Source organism: Artibeus jamaicensis, unplaced genomic scaffold (genome assembly GCF_021234435.1).
Source record: "Artibeus jamaicensis isolate MK-2021 breed Jamaican fruit bat unplaced genomic scaffold, CSHL_Jam_final contig_327, whole genome shotgun sequence".
In the NCBI taxonomy this organism is placed as follows: domain Eukaryota; kingdom Metazoa; phylum Chordata; class Mammalia; order Chiroptera; family Phyllostomidae; genus Artibeus; species Artibeus jamaicensis.
Genome location: NW_026521772.1, coordinates 5,153,340 through 5,173,259, shown reverse-complemented (window position 1 = coordinate 5,173,259; position 19,920 = coordinate 5,153,340). Strand labels below are relative to the sequence as shown.

Below are 19,920 nucleotides of genomic sequence, written 5' to 3'. Positions count from 1 at the left end.
TGTACACAGAACTGGCTGTTGCTGAACCCTCGGCAGACACCAGTGCACACCCCTCCCCAAGTGTGCAGAGCACCGGAATGCAGAAAAGAAACCTGGACGGCACTATTTCTGTCCCAGCCTGGAAGGCCCCAGTCGTTAACAACCCAGTAAATGTCAGAATGTATTCGCACCAGCTGCTGCCAGCTGCCATTGTCACTTTCCGGGCTTCTCCAGAAGAGCTAAGGAGGCGAATGCCACTTCAGTTCTGCTTCCTCTCCCACCCCCAACCTCGAGGAGGAGCTGAAGGCCTCAGGACTAGTTCCAGCCAAACATGAGAAGCTGCTGCTCAGAGGGGAGCCACTCAGACCTCACAGGTGGGGAAAACCGAGGTCGGTGTTATCAGAGGGCGTAAAAGCTGGTGGCTACTCCATGCCAGCCTCTGGCCGAGGTGCATCTGCAGATGAGAAAGACGATGCTATCCCGCTTCAGGAGGAGAAGCAGGCTCTGAGTGACTGGTCCAAATGGACCAGGCTAATACACGGCAGGGTTAGGCTCTCCTCTGTGACTATTGGGCTCCCCCCACGGTGCCCCTCACCCCGTCTGGGGAGGGTGCAGGAGCATTAAAAGATGCGACTCCAAACCACAGACAGCCCATGGAGCGGTTATGGTCAGACACAGGAACTGTCCCGTAGGAGAACATGCACCTTGAACCCAATTATCTAGAACACCAATGGCAGGTGAGCACAGCACCGCTTTCTCACCCTTCCGACAGTGAGAATCTGGCTTGAATTTTCTAACTGAAATGTGGACACGCTTAGAAAATGTGTAACGATCAAGAACACCAGAGAAAACCCCACCGACCAGAGATGACCCCCTCAGTGGAAATACAAGGCGAAAGAAGTCTGCAGTCCCTGCTGTAAGCAGTCACTGAGTTTCAGGCACAGGCTGCGTGGAGAGAATGACCGAGAGCAGTGCCTGGTCATGACGGGAGTCAGTACATGCTCAGTGAGTGAGCAAATACGTAAGAAATTCCATAATGTCTCACGACTCTCCCCTGAAGACATACACTATTAAGGACTCCATAACAGTGTCTCCTGGTTTTCCATCACAACCATTTCCTAAGTCCCCACAGGCTCTTGTCCACACAGCTGGACTACCACGGTTGCTCCATAACCCCACTGAGTCTGGTCTCCCCCCTGGCCCATACTGCCCCACCCCCAGATGCCGGATCGACAATCTTACATGTCCCTCCTGTCTGACACCTTATGAGTGTGCAATTTTCACTTTTGGCGTCAATTTCTATTTTCTCCAAGTAACGCATGTTAAGTTTTAAGTTCAAACATTTTAAAAAGACTTACAATGAAAAAACAGCGGCTCACGGCCTCGCGCCCTCTCCCATCTCTGAGTCCCACTCCCCAGAGGCGAGCACTTCCAATTCTTTTCATCTGTTTCTTCTGCTATTCATTTCCGGTTTTCAAAATATCACCCTTACACAGCTGCTATTTCTTTGTCTTTCCATTTTAGATATTGCTTAAGGCCTTCCTTACTGTGGAACCTCAGACTGTGGTTCCCTGCCCCTCCCCCACCCTCCAAGACAACGATATAGCACCTAAGGGTTGTCTCCAACCCAGAGTGACCACGTAAAAGCACTGAGGACTTACTATGCTTCGGTTCCTTTAGTGGTAATGGTTTTGTGCTTGTGAAATTAATTGCTTAGTTTGGGGGGTTTTGGGGGTATACAAATACATACATTTATATATTCATATATTTTATAGACAGGGTCAGGCACAAATAACGCCCTTTTATTACAAAATCTTTTTTTACATATATGTAAAGATTTTATTTATTTTCAGAGAGAGGGAATGGGAGGGAGAGAAACTTGCATGTGTAAGAGACACCAATTGGTTGCTTCTTGCACACCCCCAACTGGGGACCTGGCCCACAACCCAGGCATGTGCCCTGACTGGGAATCAAACCAGCAACCTTTCAGTTCGCCGGCCAGCACTCAATCCATTGAGCCACACCAGCCAGGCCTTATTATAAAATCTTTTATTATAAAACCATAAGCATATAATTCTGTAACAATAACAGTATCACACTTAAGCACACCATGTGACATTTTAGGTGAATTGTTTAAATTAAGACTATAAATAATTATACCCGTATTATGACCCTACCAACCACACTCAAGCAAGCGTTACTTCTGCTGGACCCTGTATTCGTACGTATGTGTATATATGCACACGCATATTCATATGTTTTGGTAAAGAAAACCATTAAACTCTTTTGAATATAATACTCACCAGGGAATGTATCAGTTTCATTTTTCTTAAAGGAATCATTTTTTTAGTCCTTCGTTATCCTCTCTCATCTGAGCCTACTTCTCTCCAGGCCTCCAACAAACAGCTTTTGTTCTCAATCTCCGTCCACATCATCCTGGGAACCGTGGCCTCTCTCCTCTATGAAATCCTTTGTTTCCATGAGTATCACGCTCTTCTCTTTCTTTAACTACTTCCTTATCTTAGTGCCTCACATTCTCTAGTAACTTCTTCAGAAAGAGTGTCTGAAAATATTGCTATCCCATCCTCGCAAAGAATTGCTATTTTCGCTGGGTATAGAATTCTGTCCTGGACACTCGTTTCTTTCAGAAAGTTTTAGGGACTTCTCTACTGGTTTCTTTCAGTGTCACTTGGAAGCCCAAAGGCAACCTGATTCATAGTTATCTGTAGGTAAAATCCATCCCCTTCCCCATCATCAGAAACTTTTAGAATATTCTCTTTACCCAGATGCTCTGAAATTCCATGATGATTCACCTTGGTGTGGTCTTTTTATTAGTTGTACCAAACGCTCAGTGGCCATTTGCATTATACGTGTCTTCCCTTTTATCTTCACACCCACCTCCCATCTTCCTGCCATACAGTACAATATAGTCAACGCCCACTTTTTATGTGCACGCATTTTTACAAACTGTATTGTGCGTATGTATTTTTATTCATGTAAATGCTATATCACACTTTCCCTCTTGTCTTTTTATAAAACTGTATGTTTTTAAGATACTCGATGTTGCCACAAGCACGTGGTGTTTGTTGCTCCCAAGTGCTGCACAGCGCATTATGGGATGCATCCGGCAGTTTTCCCGGCTCCTCCCCGAGTCATGGATACTCGGGTTTTCCCCAGCTCCCCACCGCCAGAAACAATGCTGCAAAGCGTATCCTCGCATGTGCTCTAGCTGACCTTTTAATCTGGCGATGTGACTTGACTGGTGCTGGAACACTTTTGGTATTTTTCTTTCTTAATTCCTTTTGCATTTTATGTAACCCTATTACTTGCATGTTTGACCTATCCTCTGATTTTTATTTTTCTGGTTCTACTTCTTAAATGATCTCACCAATTTTATATTCCAACCCTTTACTGTCTTCTAAGTATACATTTTTTAGTCATTCATTTTACATTAACATAAATTTTACATTAATTATTTCACATAAGTGTTAATTTTACATTATTTTATACTAATGCCCAAAACTCTTCTTAAGTGCTAAAACTGTCTCTTCATAGCAATCTGTTACCTTGTGGATAAAATTTTTTCTCACCTATGGCTGCTGATACCACTTATACTTTTTAAAAGTTATCTTCTGCTCCCAGCACTGTTCACATTCCCTCGGGTTCCTTTTTCAATTTATGATATTTTCTGGTTTGTGTTAGACGTTTTCTTCAAGTGATAACACTCTCTGGCTGTGTGTTCATAGTGAAGAGCAAAGCACAAAAAGCTTATTGGAAATTCTGTGTGCATGGCTGGGGGCTTGGACAGCAGTGAGCACAGGCATTATACTGCCAATAAACCCCACCCCTGCCAATAAAAAGATATGTCCACACCCTAAATCCTAGAACCTGTAACTGTTACTGTATTTGGAAAAGCAGCCTGTGCAGATATAATTAAGAACCTGGAGATGAGGAAATCATCCTGGCCTATCCAAGTAACCTTAAATGCAATGACAAGTGTCCTCATACGGAGTAGACAGAAGGGAAGGAGGCAATGTAACCACAGAGGCAGAGACGGGAGTGACACAGCCACAAGCCAAGGGATGCCTGCAGCCACCAGAGGTGACGGAGGGAGGGAATAAACGCTCCCCGAGAGCCTGCAGAGAAAGATGACCCAGCTCCTGCTGGAGTGTGGACCTCTGGCCTCCAGAACCGCGAGAGAAGTGATTTCTCCCATAGCTTTAAGCTACCCAGTTTGTGGTGGCCACAGGAAATGAAAATCATGAGGGTCACCTTCTTCACCATGAAGGTGATGGGAGGGAACCCTTTCTCTGGTCACCTTGAATGAACAGTAATGCAGGTCTTTGCTCTTAACAGTTCACGGTTTCCCCACGGAGGAAATGAACTCCCCACCAATGCTCTGAGCTCCTTCCAGATGGCTCGTTCTGAGAGTCACGCAGTTGAGGTGGGCTGGCAGTAACGCCACTCAGTTTGTGGACTTCCATTTAACCCTCCCATTCTCTCCACAACGTATCGACCCCACCCTGAGAGGCCCCTGCTGTTACCACTCCCAGCTTCTGCCATTCAGCCTCTATGGAGAGTGAGAGGCTGCTAACTTTGGGGTGAAGGCTGGGAGCAGCAAATTGCTGCCAGCACTGTTTGTGGGGCGCGGGGCTGCTAAGTGCTCCTTACAAGGACTTTTGACCACTCTCATTATTATCGGCACCACCCAGCCTCCAGCTGTCAGACCCGCCTGCTGCCTCTGCTTCCCGGGCCTTTCCAGGCCCCGTAGGGTTGGAGGGCAGCCATCTTGCTTTGTTTTATTGGCATGACCCACCCAGGGCAACGAAACCTCTGCCTTTCCACCACTAGGTCAGTTGCCTTTATTATCGATCTGCAAAAATGCTGTTGACATCTCTCATCGGTTGCCATTTCTTCTCCTGTCCTTTTTGTCACTGTGCCCATCTTCCATCCTGTGTTAGGAGTTACGAGAGATGACGCCGTTGGTTCAATGTCACGTTTCAAAAGAACCACCACTTTATAAATTTTCACTTGAAGAACTTATGCCGCTCAGATGAGAAAGTCCAATTTTGTTTAGAAAAATGCAAGGCCCTCTAAAATCTACCGGCTTTGGCCTTCCTATTCTACACCTTTCATTTCTCAAAGTGGCACTGCCGCTCCGATTAACTCTGGGTTCATTGAAATCTCTTCACTCTCCGTGACCAGTCCCCTTTCTTCACCTTTGGTTATGGTATGGTGCTCTCCCCTTCCCGGAGTTTATATCCACATTTTTTATTTTACCTTATTACATATTATATAACCACAGAACCAGCCCAAACCGGTCCTATCTTGTTGCTAACAATGCCCAGAACCAAAGCTTACACCTTGGATACACCACTTAAGAGAAACACTTGTGAGCCCTCAACTGCTCCCCCCCCCCACCTCACCCCCCACCATGGAACCGAGGACCAGGGCGTGCCTGGAACCTGGAGGCCAGAGCCCTTTCAGAGGAGAAGTGTCCGCTGTCCAGGGAGACCCAGTGCTGAAATCCCTTAAATCTTGCCCCCAAACCTCCGAATGGGGAGACAGGTTTGAGCCTTGCCTCCTGTCTCCTTCCCGGTCAACCTGGCAATAGAAGCTTTTCTCTTTTCTCAAACGCTGGTGCCACAGCCATTGGCTTCTATGCACATAAGACAGTGAGCCCTGGCTCCGTAACACATATTTTATGTCCCAAACAAACTGCCAACACTTCATGAAACCAGCTCCGATAACTGTGGACAATGCAGATTTGTCCCTTCCCCCAACCAGATGAACTCTCATGAGAGTCAGGAAAAGAACTCCCACTCTCTGTTTCAAGTATGTGTGTCGCCTTCAAACACGAGGTGCTTCGAGGCAGGGACCAGGCCTTATACCTTATGTGTTCCCTACAACGCTCCCCATGGCACGGACGGCGGTGCTTGCTGACTGACGGACCCCAGTCCAAGCCTCGCACATGGGGTCTGATGACCGATACACGGTAAAGTGAGTCTTTTGAGGGTAAAGCCTGGATCTCATTCAACTTACATCCCTAACAACCAGCACACATCTTGGCACAGAAAGCCTGACTGTTGAGTCACTAAACGAAAGGATGCACAGATAAATGAGCTCTCAGTAGATGCTGTGTTCAATGCCGTACCCGGTAGAAGGACTTTTTTTACTTCCTAAAAATAATACAGATGATTGGAAGACAGTTCATTGAATTCCCAACATCGGGAACCTCACCTGGCACATAGGGCTGCTCCGTAAACAAAGCTTCAGTGAATGAATCTGCCATGAATTAGAAGTGATAGAAAGAGGTTAGAAGGACCATGTGGCTTACCCCGAAAGCACTCCCAGGACTAGATTGAGAACGAAGAAGGATCCAATGATGATGAGGGGGATGAAGTACAGCCAATTCCAGGTGGCTCCTAAGGCATCATTGGTCTGAAAGAAAGGAAAATTGGGCCCTTAATAATTCATCCAAACCATGCGCCAGCAGAGGGCCCCCACTCTTGCAGTGTCCCCCACAGGATAATGTTAACAAGCTAGTACAACGCAGCTGAACATTGCTTTGTTCCACCCCCAATCTGGTGCCACTGCGGGTTAACTCATTCTCCCATATGCGTGGTGAAGGACATTGCATCAGCCTCATGTAACACCCTGAGTTGCAATAGTCTAACACCCTCACTGAACAGATGAGAGAACAGAACCCAGAAAGGTCAACTACTTTTCCAAGATCATGCAAAGAATCACTGGTTTTATAGCGTTTGATGATGTGGGTTCCAAGTTTTTGCATTCTCAATTGGACAAATTCTCAGAAAGACGGGGCAGTCTGGGACGCTCACTCTATTCCACAGATGCTGGCCAAGGCCTTCCCAGGGTGGCCTGAGAGAAATGAGGGTTACCCACATCCTGCTCGGCCCTTGACCCTGCCTCTGGCTTCCTCTTTCCCACCGCTATAATCTTAGTACAGAGCGTGCCCAAGCCTGGCCCCAGCAAGGCTCCAGACAGAACAAGGAATACAGCTGCATTTGAAGAATGACCCCTTGATCTCTTTCTAATGCTAATGCACAGTGACCTGAAAAATGCACAGACACCCATATTCTAGATTCTTCTACTACAGGTTAGACGCAAGGCCCTGAAGTGGTAGAGCAGAGGGGACATTGCACCACATGCCTTAGCCATCAGAAGCACCCCTTGGCAGGGTGTCTTACGAAGACCTTGGAAAGAGAGTTCGGGAGTATTTTGAAAAGCATTCACACTTCAGCCTCTCAACTAGGCTCTGCCTTGATACCCCCTCCCCTTCCCCCCACCAGGATATCAACTCCAAGTCTTTCAAAAGAGTCTCCTTGAATTGCATTTTACCTATTCAGGGCTTTGGAATCCTCCTCTTCCAAAACAGAAACAGAAACAAAAAACCTTTTAATACCTGATTGAATTCCAGGATATTCGATTTCTGAAAAGATATTTAATCCTCAATTTACTGGAGAAAAAAGTCATCCAATTCAAATGCCTTGCCCCTAAATTAAGACAATGAAGCTATGAACTCAGTATTTCCACGTCCCTCTGATTAACCTCCCATTCAGCTGTGCAAACATCCTTTGGCTCACTGAACTCATGTTTCCTGGGGACTTCTATGTCATCTACCTGGCTCTTCTCCCAGGTTACCTCATCTTCTCTCTGCCTCCCACTCAGATGTCCGTCCACAGACCTCTGCCCCCCACCGGTTCTGATCACAGCCACCACCTCTCAGTATATAAGCCATTGCAAAAAGAGCTTCCAGGAACCCTCTTCCACCAAGCTGGTGGCCCCTGTCTTGCCCCTACACTGCTCAGAGAGACACGATTGCTAATGAAGCAAAATTAAAGTTGAAAACAAACACGTCCTGAACTGAACGGGACAATGAACAGCAGGGACTTGCTGGTGTCAGTGCACCAGATCTAACTCCTTGGACTGACCAGGTCTGTTCAGTGGAAGGTAAGCAGGGAAGATGTGGGCTGGACCACAGGGAAAACCACCCTGGTTCAAACATGAAGAGCAAGATGCCAAGGGACACAGGACACTGTTCTCCCTCTGCCACAGTGGAGACATGGGCCTTCGTAGGAGCTGAAGGATGGACTGAATGGTAACAGTACATCTAGCTCTGTCTTTATTCATAATAAAAATGCAACATTTTGTACCGAACTAGTTAGCTTGGACGGTTGACCAGTGCTGCTCAGACAGACAAGTTTTGCTCCTTCTCTGGTTCAGCCAGTCCCCTTCCCACCCCACCCAGCGTCCTTTGTCACCAAGGACTGAGTCTGCTCCCAGCACCCAGGTCAGGGCTCAGTTGCCTACAAAGGGTAGTTGGGGTCAGTGATGGCAATGAGGAACTTGTGACCATTAAGGTGTCTTTGGTCCTGAAAGTAACTGAGCTGCAGGTGGAAGAGAGCTAAGTGTTTTCCGCTGGGTGACTGTTTGCCAAAGATGCCGCGGAGGCCTGAAGGGTGTTCACGTGGAGGATGGGCTCCGGGTACCAAAGAGACGTGGGAAACACAGCAACTTAGGTTTTCCCTTTATTCTGCAAGAAGACCCACAATAAAGGAACATCCACTGCACTTATTCCCTCACTTTATACACTTCCTTAATCACGAAACCCACTTTCTCAAAGAAAATCCCTGAGCACATCAGGAAATAGAGCCTGTGAGAAGCGGGGATACGAGGACTCTCCTCCCCACACCGGAGTCTGGAACCTGCTCTCCAACTCTATAAAACACCGACGGCGAACAGTGTCTCTGTATCCAGTATCTGGGAAAATGTTGTCAGTCTGCTGCAACTTACACAAAGGCGAGCCCCTTCACTGCCTCCCTGTTTCCGCACCTGGCACCTAACAAAGTGTTTGGCACAATAGCAGCTGCTCGAGTAATCAATAAACGACCACAATCGGAACAGCATGATTCTCGTGTCTGAAATATACACAAATAAATCATTATGATATTCCCCTCTCCATCTCTGAAGCTCTGAACTGCTTAAAAAAAAAGAACAGAAAAAAAAAGTCACCCATGAAGGCACTGGAGTCTGTTGGATGAACAAAAGAGGAAGAAGAGAAAAGAGGGAGGAGGAAGAGAGGGAGGGAGAAAATCTGGGAGGAGCCAGGCACCAGGCCCTGGGGAGGGGCGGGTATTAAAGATGATTGACAGCTTAAAAGGTTCTTCTGGAGAAAGCAGCTTGACAGCCCAGAGATCACTCACAAATCTTCTGAATACACTTGCCACCCCCTCTCCACACTGTTCTCCTCTCCCTTCCACTCTTCCTCCCCGGCAGGCCTCACCCTCAGGTCTCCCGCCTGTCCATGGACCCAGGGCATGTCCGGTCCTGTGGGATAAGGCCCCAGCCCCGGCAGGAGGGAGCAAGCAGAGAACTTCACACTCACCTCCCCCCAAACAGCGAGGCTCTTTCCGATGCTAATTAGAGCTTCCATCTCCTTTTGATTCATCACCATTAAAACTTTAAAACTGCCCCGTGTAGGAGAGGCAACGACTAAAGTGTCTTCTGAGATCAGAAGACAAGAGAATGTAACCAACAACCCCCAGGACAGCAAGTGCCCTGGTACCACGTGAGGCAGGAATCAGAGATGCAGAGCAGAAAGTTGCTGGTGCATCAGGAGTTGAGACTGTCCCCTCCTGTAGCACCTATGTCTGTCTCAGGGGGTGGGAGAGAGCTGGGCTGCCTGGTGAGATGGAGGATCTCTCCCTCTCCTTCCTTCCTTCCTTCCTTCCTTCCTTCCTTCCTTCCTTCCTTCCTTCCTTGGCCGCTGTACCTGCTGCAGCCACTGTCTGCTTCCATGGCTCTGACAAGAGGCTTGCGTGTGGCATCATCACACTTGGTTTTCCCTAGCGACTGCTCCTCAGGGAACAGGGGAGAGCTGTGCTCAGGTCTGTGAGCAAGATCCTGGGGAAAGAGACTCACAGCTTTCTAAACACGTGCAGCCAGGCTTGGCCCCAGGAGAGTCTGACAGGGAGACTTTCCCCACCCAGATCTCCACGGGGAGCATCAGGGTGTATCACCAGCTACCACACAGAGTGCCGGCTCTTCCTTCCCGCCCTTCACGGGACACCTGTTGTGCGTCAACCACGCCAGAAGCCTGCTGTTCTCCAGGGCAATGTCCTGTCAATCTGAGATGCTGATGCCCCTCCCATGTGACCCAGCCAAGCCCCTAGACTGGCAGCTGGCTGCTCCCCAGGCTTCTCACCTGCTCCTTCCCTGAGTGACACACACATGCGTGTGTTGGGGGCGATGACAGACAGAGAAAGCGGTCGGGGGTGGCAGCCCACCCGCACAGGCATGCTCAACAGGTCCCCGTGCTGACACAGTGGGGACGTGCTCCTTTGGAAGCCCGCCTGACTGGGGGTGGCGAGCACACCCACTCCCTGCGTAAACAGGCACAAACGGCAATTATCACATTAATCTTGGGGGGGCGCTGGGGAAGCTGTGGAAGTTCGGGGTGAAGGAGCAGGGCCGAAGAGAAAGGTAGGGACTGAGGCAGCAAGAAGAAGGGGTCCCACGGTCATCCAGGCGGAGGCTGCATGGGCCGGGGAGGCTCCGCCCTTGGAAACTGGTCTCCGTGGGAAACGCGTGAACATGCCTTTTCACGCAGCTCCAGGCGGTCGGGAGACTGAGTCGGGGCAGGAATACTGATTCCAGGGTCCTTTATAAAAACAGGAAGGGTTTCTGGGGTATGCTTGCTCCCCACACCGAAGGCACCTCCTGCTGGCCAGGCCTGGGCTGACTGACAACTGGGTTTCTCAGCCAGGGTCAGTCAGACCCTGGAGAACTTCATTGTGGGGGGCTGTCCTGTGTGGTGCACTAGCAGGACCCCTGGCCTCCACCCACCAGACGTCAGTAGCAGCCCCACACCCAGTTGTGACAGCCCAAAGTGTCTCCAGAATCCCCAGTGTCCGGGGTGGGGTGTGGGGAAGTGGGATGGGCAAAAACGGCCTCCAGCTGAGGACCCCTGGCCTCCTGGGTCTGTCTCAGAGACAGGTCTTTGGCATTGCAGAGTGAGCTCAGGGGCAAGGACAGCCCGAGCAGCCAGCCTGGGCTGTCCAAACAAAGGCCAGGCCGCTCCTCTCAACTGAGCACCTGTGCAAGGCCTCTGCCGACCACCCGGAGAGAGAGAGCTCAGAGACCCGGGAGTCAACCGCCTACCACCTGCCGTCAGGGTGACAACGCACCTGGGCACCGGCACTCGGGCAGCTCTTGTGCTTCCCGGTGGCCCCCAGGTCCTTCCAGCACCCAGTGTACAGCTCCTTCCCCACCCCAAGGATTGGAGTCCACGTCTCGGAGCTGGATGCCTCACTGTGCTCAACAAATTTGCGGGCCACGCAGTGTGTGGCGGACGCTCTTCCAGGCATTGTAGATAAATGACGAGCAAAACCGTGGCCCGTGGAGCACAGTGCAGCGGACGGGCCCACAGCAAGTTAAGGAGCACACCAGCATTTGCATCAGTGAACCGTGGTGAGCGAGCTGAAGCGCAGGCGCAGCTGGCCACACGCAGGCGGTTGGGCAAGGACTTGCTGGAGATTTTGGAGAGAAGAATCACATGAGACACTAAGAGACCACCTTGCCCAAGACAGCAGATGCCAGGAAGGAAGAGAAAAGGTTCACGTGGAGGTGAAAGAGAGGAGGAAAATGTTAAGAAGGGCCAGGAGGTGGGGACAGAGAGGAAGGAGCGGGGGAGGCCCTCACGGAAGGAGCCCTGCCACTGTGCACTAGCTGCACCCCGCACCCCGCACCCCGTGTGGATGTTCTACTGAACCATATGCCCAGGGCTGCCCTCCCACCCCTGCCTAGGTGCCATCTGCCCTCCGCAAATGAAATGTGATCCTGAGTTAGGTCGGCCTGACTGGGACACCTCCCTGCGTACGTGTGCAGGGAGTATGCAAGCCATCTAGTTCCCTCTTTGCTCAGGTCTCACATCCAGAGTCGCCCTTTCCCCGCTCTCTCCTGCCCCCCTCCCTGCCCAGCTCTCTCACCAGCCTGGATGTGACGGATTCTGAGCTGCGCCCACTGAGGTCCCCTTCACCTGCAGGTGCACCCATTCCCTACACGTGTCAGCTGCTAAGGGCTCACGCCTGCCCATTATCAGCAGCCTGTCCCTGCCTCACCTGTGAGTTTACGCCAGCCTACGGGGGGGGGGGGGGGGGGGGCTGTCCCCAGTAAGTGTCGATGGCCCAGCCCCTTTGCCACTGGGAGGGACAACCTCTGTGGTCCAATCCTCACTCTGGAGCTATCAGTGGGATCGGGCCGAGGCTACAGCTTTTGAAATTAAACTTTGGCTAGTCTTTTCTCTGACCTACCCTGTTTCCTTCCCATCCTTACACGTCTCTCCTGAGAACAGTAAGGCACAACGTCCCCTTTCTCATTAGGGTTGTGACCAGCCTTCAAAGCAGCCAACACCTGGCTCCCAAGTCACCCATTTGGATGACGTTTCCAAGGGCGGAGCCACTGAACTCCTCTGACCACGCCCACACTTTAGGAAGAGGACACAGCAGCATACCTCACGACACTCGGCAGTTCAGGTCTATGGAGCGTCTGACCTAGCTTCCAGCAAACCAGGACATCTAGCCATGACCTTGGAAAATTATGAGAACACACTACAGAGCCCATCACTTGGTAGAACAGGAGGACACTGAAGCCCAAGCAAGAAAAGTGACCTGGGACGGATCTGTGGCCACAACCTAGAACCACGAAGGGTCAGCTTCTGGAGAACTGTGTGTCGGTTAGTCCCAGGTCTCTCAAAAGCAACCCTCTCCATACTCTTACCAGCCTCTTGGGGGAGAACAAAGACGAACAGGAAAGCCGACCCTCGGATCTGGCAGCCAGGAAGTGAGCACGGTCTTCCTGGCGCCCCAGCAAGAAAGCAGGTGAGCGAGTCATGGAAAGAATGGGAACTGAGTGAAACACAAGCACACGCTGCCCCCGGAAGGAGCTGAGCCTGCCAGTCCTGGAGACAAAGCATTTCCTTGTGTCTCAGATCCCTGAGCACATCCAATGAACACGCTGAGTCTCCCCACACACGGGCTTCCTGTTACATGTAATCAAGCCCCCTCCTCCCGCACGGCTGAACGGTCAGTGACCGTTCCAGAGGATGTGCTGGTGCCTTTGCCCAGATGCAGAAGCGCCTCCAGGAGTAACTTCCTGTCCGAGGTCCCACCACCTGGTCCTTTTCAGTGGGAAAGCGGAGCAGCACCCGCTCGGTGAAGAGGGGCACCTCTCGCCCTGGACCACAGGCAGCAGCGGTCCGACGCCCCCAAGGCCGGGTCGGTGGCTCCAGGCCAGCAGCTCAGCTCAGCATCCGGAGTCTGGACGTGGGCGGCGGCCCCCACCGGCGCTGGGTATAGGTGTCAGTGAAGACCCGTCCACACTCCTGGCAAGATGACTGAAGGGAACGTGGAAGTGAGGGGGGCTCAGCACGTGGAGCCCCGTTGTACCGGGAAGGCTGCCGTGACCATGTCCACACACGCCGGCGCCTCAAAACCCTCATGACCCAAAACCTCTCTGGTTAAATCCTGATCATTCTAACATCACGGTGACGTAACGTCTGTCCTGTCACCTCCCTTCCTGAGCCCCAACGCAGAAACCCAGCGTGGAGCCAGGAGGGCCCGGAAGGTCTTGTTGGAGTGGGTTTGGGTCACAGACGCTCCATAGTCTGTTCTCTCACCACGTGTAAATTTCAGTAAAAATTTTCCCGAAATACAATCAAATAGTTTGTTTATATAGTTCAGGGTCTTGTGTGAATTTAGGAGAAATTTAGGTTTGACTAACACCCTCTTTTAGTCAAAGTGGTGAAGCATGTTAACAGTGATGATACCTGGAGGGTAGAAATGAGCGATTTAAAGATATTTTTTATACTTCTCTGTACTTCGCAACTTTTCAGCAGTAGCTCCGTTTTGTTTGTTTTTATGGTCAGAGAAAACAGAAAAAAAGAAAGGAAAAAAATCCAAGACCAGGTCCCCCTGCCCTTCAGCGGCAGCCCAGGTGCTGAGGAGGCAGCAGTTCCTGGGGCCACTGGGGAGCCAGGACAGCTGACCCTCGGGGAGCCACCCAGGCCGGGATGCTGCTTTGCTTTGGGGACAGGCGTGTGTCTCTCTGACACCACTGTATGCAGGGTGGCCAAAGTGGATGACCTAGAGAGGAAATCACAGGGGGTGCGGCCTGCGATGAAGAACCCTCCTTTGTTTCACAGGCCTGCTGATGACAGACACAAGCTCTTTCAAGAAAGCCGGGGATCAGAAAGAGCTCAGAGAATGACAGGCGAGAAGACCCTTCCTTTGAGATCCAGGGACAAAGGGTACAGGAGGCTGACAGACTCTCTATCCTGGGAGAGCTTTGTGTGGGTCTGTTGTATTCTAGAAAACAGGTTTTCAACCAGTTCCTAGCTGGTTCTCCACTCCCTGCCACGGTCCTCAAGGACCAATCCTCCCAGGTAGCATCATCTTTGCTTTCCCACTGGTCCCTGTCCTTTCCAGCTAACTAATCACTAGTCCCCATTCAGTCTAACATGAGTACTCTAACCTTCCTCATCTTGCAGATTACAGAGCTAGACGGAATCACAGCACCTTGCACGAACCCTCCATTTTACGGATGAAGAACTAAGGATCCAAAGTTAAGTGGGTGCTGAAAGACTCTGCCAGTTGACTTCAGAAATAGAACCGGCACACAGGACTTCTGGCCTCTGGTCCACGCTGCTCGGCCCTTCGCTTCTATACTCAGTTTGAGGTCTAAATGGTGCATTCTAGTTATTTATGTACACAATTAGTCTAGTCTCATGATCTTGTGTGGAAGCTGCCTCAAGTGGAAGACCTTTTTAACGAAGACTCTCGCTTTTTCTAGTTTCAGAGCCTAAAGCTCAGACCTGTGAACCCTGCTGATTTAAGGAAGAAAGGAGGGATACCAGAGGTGTCATGGAATGCTGCCTGGGCTGTACCTTCACCTGGATTTGGAGGAAGAGGAGGAGGTTTTGATGGCCCAATCAAGAGAAGAAGAGAGTCCAAGGAGGGGGGGTGGTGGGGATGCTGAGGCCATGAAGAGTTGCTGTTAGCAGAGGCAAGACGAGGAGAAGCAGGCCACGGAGGAGGGCCCTGAACAGTGACACAAACGTCTGTTCGGATTTGTCCATTCCCCTGGCACTTGTCCTTCTTCCCTCCCCTAGCCCCGCCCTCAGCCAAACCATGAGTTCTCGCACACTGGAAAACACTACCAGCCTCTCCAAGGCTTCCCCTAAGCACAGCGCTCCGCATCCCCACAGAATTCCCCCAGCACCTGGGCTGGCCCTAGAGTTGCAACCTAGCCATTCACAGCTCTGAGTGTACACTCTACACCACATGAGTGAGAAAGGAAAACAGTCCTCAAGGACCTTCGTATCTGCAAGAAGACAAAATCACGAGTATAAACACCTAGAACAGAAGACAGAACATTAAGTGCTGCATTTGGGTTTCTGTGTCTACTTATTTGTACACCTTCCTTGGTGTCTTCCGTCCCTTCCACACAGTGGCTCTAGTTCCCCATTAGGCTGAATGTTTCTCCAAAACAGAATGTTTCTGTTTATTCCACGAATGCCTGGAGAAGCCCCCCACCAGTGAGTTGCATTTATCTTGTGGCCACAGGAGGTACTCTTAACTCCGTAGTTAGGACAGCTTGAAAGCAAGAAACCATGGCTTTTAAGATTCCGTACCTTTGAAATCCAAGACAGGCCTATGGGAAACATGCTCAATAAATCTGCATTGGTATCAGTATCAATGGTGACAGTGAAATGCCCAGTCTGACACCCTATTTATTTATCACCCAAGCGCTGGTGATAGATAGAGACCTCCACTGTGGTCCTGCTGGATCCGAGTTTCTCAAAGCATGCTGGCCTCCAGGTGTTGCCCAAGACACCGCTCCACTCACCTGCGACAGCCACCACGGAGCCCAGCACAGCCAGAGTCCCCGGGCTGGTCGCCTCCGTTTGCTAGCAGTTCTGTCCATTTACCCCCATGCTACACAAATGCTATTTTCTCTGTGCACCACGACGTGAGAACGAATGGGAACCACCGTGCCAGGTGACCATCTGCCAGGGACTCCCAGGAGGGAACTCCTCACTCGGGCAGGTGCTTCTGACAGACAACAGATGTCGGGGGGCCTCCCCACTCAGGCCCGCACTCCTCACCCCGCTTCTCCTCCCCAAGGACTCTCACACTCAGAGGCTGACGCAGCCACGTCCCTGAACCCTTCTGTTTACTCCTGTCTCTTGGTTTCTCCTGCTTTGCTTGCTCTGCTGCTGGAAATTTATCTTGGTCCTTCCTTCCCCCTAAGATACACAAAGTCTATTCCAACTGAGTATTCCCACGGGTTTGGGAGTATATCAATGCGGAAATAGAATACAGATAATAAAATAAAAATGACCGTTGTTTTTCCAGCCCTAGAACCGTTGGAAAGAACCTCTTCTAGCTCTTACCATTCTTTGCTTCTTTGCTGTGCATTAGGGTGGAAGGTACTGAGATCAGTGATGACAGGTGACTCATAAGCTGGTGGATGGCGGCTCCAACAAACCCAGTCACACCTGCTTCTGGAAGCACTAAGAGAACCTGACTTACACCCTAAGGTCCCAGTGTATCCGAGGAGGAAAAATAATCATGGCTTCCACTTGTTAAGCACCTACCTCTGCTGGACACCAAAGCAGGTACAATATACACACACTGTAATCTTCACAACCATGTGTGAGAGGGGCGATTGTATAATTACATGTTAACCAACCAACCTAGGCTCAGAAGGGCTAGGGAAACTTGCCCAGGTCCCAGTCAATGCAGTGCAGACCCCAAGTCTGTACCCACGTTTGACTTCTTCTTGAGACACTACCTTGCGTTGCCCCTTGTACGGTGGCGGCAGTGAGGAGAGAGAAATAATGTTGCTCTAACTTGGAACATACTTGAGAACAGAGCTATGAATTCAGGTACAGTGAACCTTTGGTACGGGCGGGGGATTGGTTCCAAGACCCCCATGGATACCCCATTCCTCAGGTGGTTCAAGTCCTTTATATACAATGGCATAGTGTAACCTACGTCTGCATATAGGTGACAGCAGGGTGTCCCTACACACATCACTCCGCTCACGCTGATTCAGTGTAGTGCTTGGTAGGTGGCAAGTTCAAGTTTTCGCTTTGTGGAACTCTGGGTTTTTTTTTCTCTCCCAGGTTTTCAATCTGAGGTTGGTTGAACCGGCAGGCGCAAACCCCAGATCCAGAGGACTGACTGTATTCACAACAGTGACGCTGGCAGACGGAACCATCTTGGGCCGACCTCATGCCACAGCCCCACCCAAGTGGTGCCCTGTCTCAGCTCCTCTCGCGTCTGCACCTTAACTCAGCAGGCTTCCTCTCTGCTCTGGATGTCTGGTGAGGTTGAAAGACCACCACAGCAAGCTCCCGGGCTAGTCGTGCAACAGCCACTCCGTTGCCAGGGCGATCCTGTAAAGTGGGACAAGTGATTTCCAGCCACAGCTGGCTGTAGTCTTCAGAATGGCGGAAAGTTGTCATTTCTACCCAGTGTATCTGCCCGGTCTCCTCTCTGCTTAAAACGCTCCAGGGGCTGCCCTTGCCGAGTCTCCTACCAAGACTGACTGCAGCCTGGACTCTATCAGGGGTATCCAACCCACAGCCCATGGGCCACATGCATCCCAGGATGGCTGTGAATGCGGGCCAACACAACATCATAAATTTAATTTAAAATATGAAATTTTTTTGTGTGTGATTACGTGTTGCAATGCACTTAATGTGTGGCTCAAGACAACTCTTCTTCTAGTGTGGCCCAGAGATGCCAAAAGGCTGGACACCGGCACGTTGACTGCTTTTGAGTCCAGCTCACCCAGAGCCCCTGCCTCTATGAGCCAGTTCACACGGCCACACCCACTTCAAGGAATTCCCTCCTATGCCACATTCTCACATGCTCCTGCTCACATTGTCCGCACTGCCTGGAATACCTCTCCACCTTTGTCACCTGAACAGCCTCCAGACAGACCCTGATTAACTGTTACCTCTGCTAGGAAACCTTCCCCGGTTCAGTTGCTCTCATGTCCCAGCACCGAGCACTACCACACCTCGTAAGGCTGTACCGCGACCACCACTTGCTTGTATGTCATCCACTCCAGGTCTTGACGCCCCTCAAGAACAAGGAGCAAGTCTTATTTGTCTACATATGTACTTAGGAACCCAACTTAGCTCCCTGTAGATGCTCAGCAAGTGTTTGTTGAATGAATAAATAAGTTCATTAACTAATGAACTTAGTTAGTTAAGACTGAGCGTCTTAACTAACTGGGCGTCTCCGATTAAATCTAAGGCAAGCAGGAGGGAGAAAGGAAAAGTGATGAGGAAGAGGATTTCCCCAAGAGTCGATTAAATGTCTAGAGAGGGTTTTTTCATCCCCGAGAGGGCAGAGTCAGTGGATGATCAGAGGGAGTTATCAGCAAGCAGCACTTCCTGCTGCTAAAACCCTTCCCAGGTGTATTAGCCACAAAGGAAGGACCTCTCCTGATAATCCTCTTGGAAGAAGAAAGGCTCCCTCAACCTTATCTCTGAGAGCTCAGGACTGGACTGAAATAAGACCAGTACCTTCTGCCACCTTATCAGCTGCACTGCCAGCTACAGCTGGCAGGTAATACAAACTCTATACTCCACATGACAGTGGGCCCCATAGGGCCCCCGACAAAGATTGGGGAACACCCCCTGATCTCAGAATACAGAGAACTGCACCTCTCAGGGACAGGGTAGACTCTAAAAGGGGATGGGGCAGGCCCTCTGGGGCGGCAGCAGAGAGCACAGCCTCTCTGCCTGGTGGGCGCCGCTAGGAGACACCCAGGGAATGCTGATGGCACCAGGTGAGTGGCATCCGGGCAGGGAGGTGATGGGGGAGAGTGTCTCTCTCAGGGAAGGTGACCCTGATTCTCTCAATGCCAAAGCTAAGCTTGAACCTCCACAGATCCCGGCCCACGGGTTCTACCCTTGTTGGCTTTGTGGGATAGAGTGCTCCCTCTACTGGGAATGCAATCTCCAAAAAAAAATAAAAAAAGGTTTTGTCAAAGTCCTGGCCATTCAAGGTTTTTCCAATACCACCATGCTGCCAATCAACACACCCCCTTGACTAGTCTGTCAGGGCTGCTTCCCCTGGTGCCCCATGGGTTCCCAGGTTTGCTCTGAGGTCCTCTGATCCCCACGCTCAGCTCCACCCCCAAACCATTCTCTTGGATGAATCCTGGTGATTTATTGAGTCTGGAGAGTATCAATTTTTCTAGGCCACCTCTCTGATATTTAGCACGAGGTCACAAAACATGGATAGTAAGAGTCAATGTTTTTTGGAGCAATTACTACGCGCATGTTGCCTACGTGAGCACGTTCAGTCTTCTCAGGGATCCTTTGAAGCAGATACTGGCACTACAGTGTTTTTCTCTGACTCGGAAGCAGAGGCCCAGAGTGGCTGAGTGACCTGCCTGAGGCTGCACAGACATCAAGGGACAGGACAGTCACTCGGTCTGTAGACTGACCCCAGCACTCTCGGTCGATATACTCTGTAGTCGGTACAGTGACTGAAACGTAATAAATGTCCCACAAACATTAGATGTTAATATTATCATTTAAGTAGGTTAAGCTCAGTTCCCTTCACTTAGTCTTTCAAAGGAAGGGGGAGAATAAATATATCGTTATCATTTATACTCATCTCATCCAACTATTTTACTTGCCTTGTGCTGCGAGACTGGTGCCCACTTCTAAACATCTAAATTAGTTTGTTATTTTCAGGTTATTGTAATATGTATCACATCATGTAATAATTATCTACTTGTCTGTCCCCTGTACAAGTCTGTGAACTCCTGGCAGGCAGGGGTTTGTGCGTCTTTGTACAGCAAGTACCGGCCACATGCCTTGAACAGGTGCTC

General features: G+C 50.4%; 1 protein-coding gene across 1 annotated transcript in view; it reads right to left on the bottom strand.

The window, feature by feature from the left end:
• The window catches only part of CACNA1E (calcium voltage-gated channel subunit alpha1 E), a 403,397-nt gene that overhangs the window by 120,217 nt on the left and 263,260 nt on the right, over positions 1 to 19,920 (bottom strand). Inside the window, exon 9 of the mRNA XM_053663734.1 lies at positions 6,317 to 6,420. Within this exon, the coding sequence (XP_053519709.1) occupies positions 6,317 to 6,420 (104 nt within the window). The remainder of the gene's footprint in view (positions 1 to 6,316; positions 6,421 to 19,920) is intronic.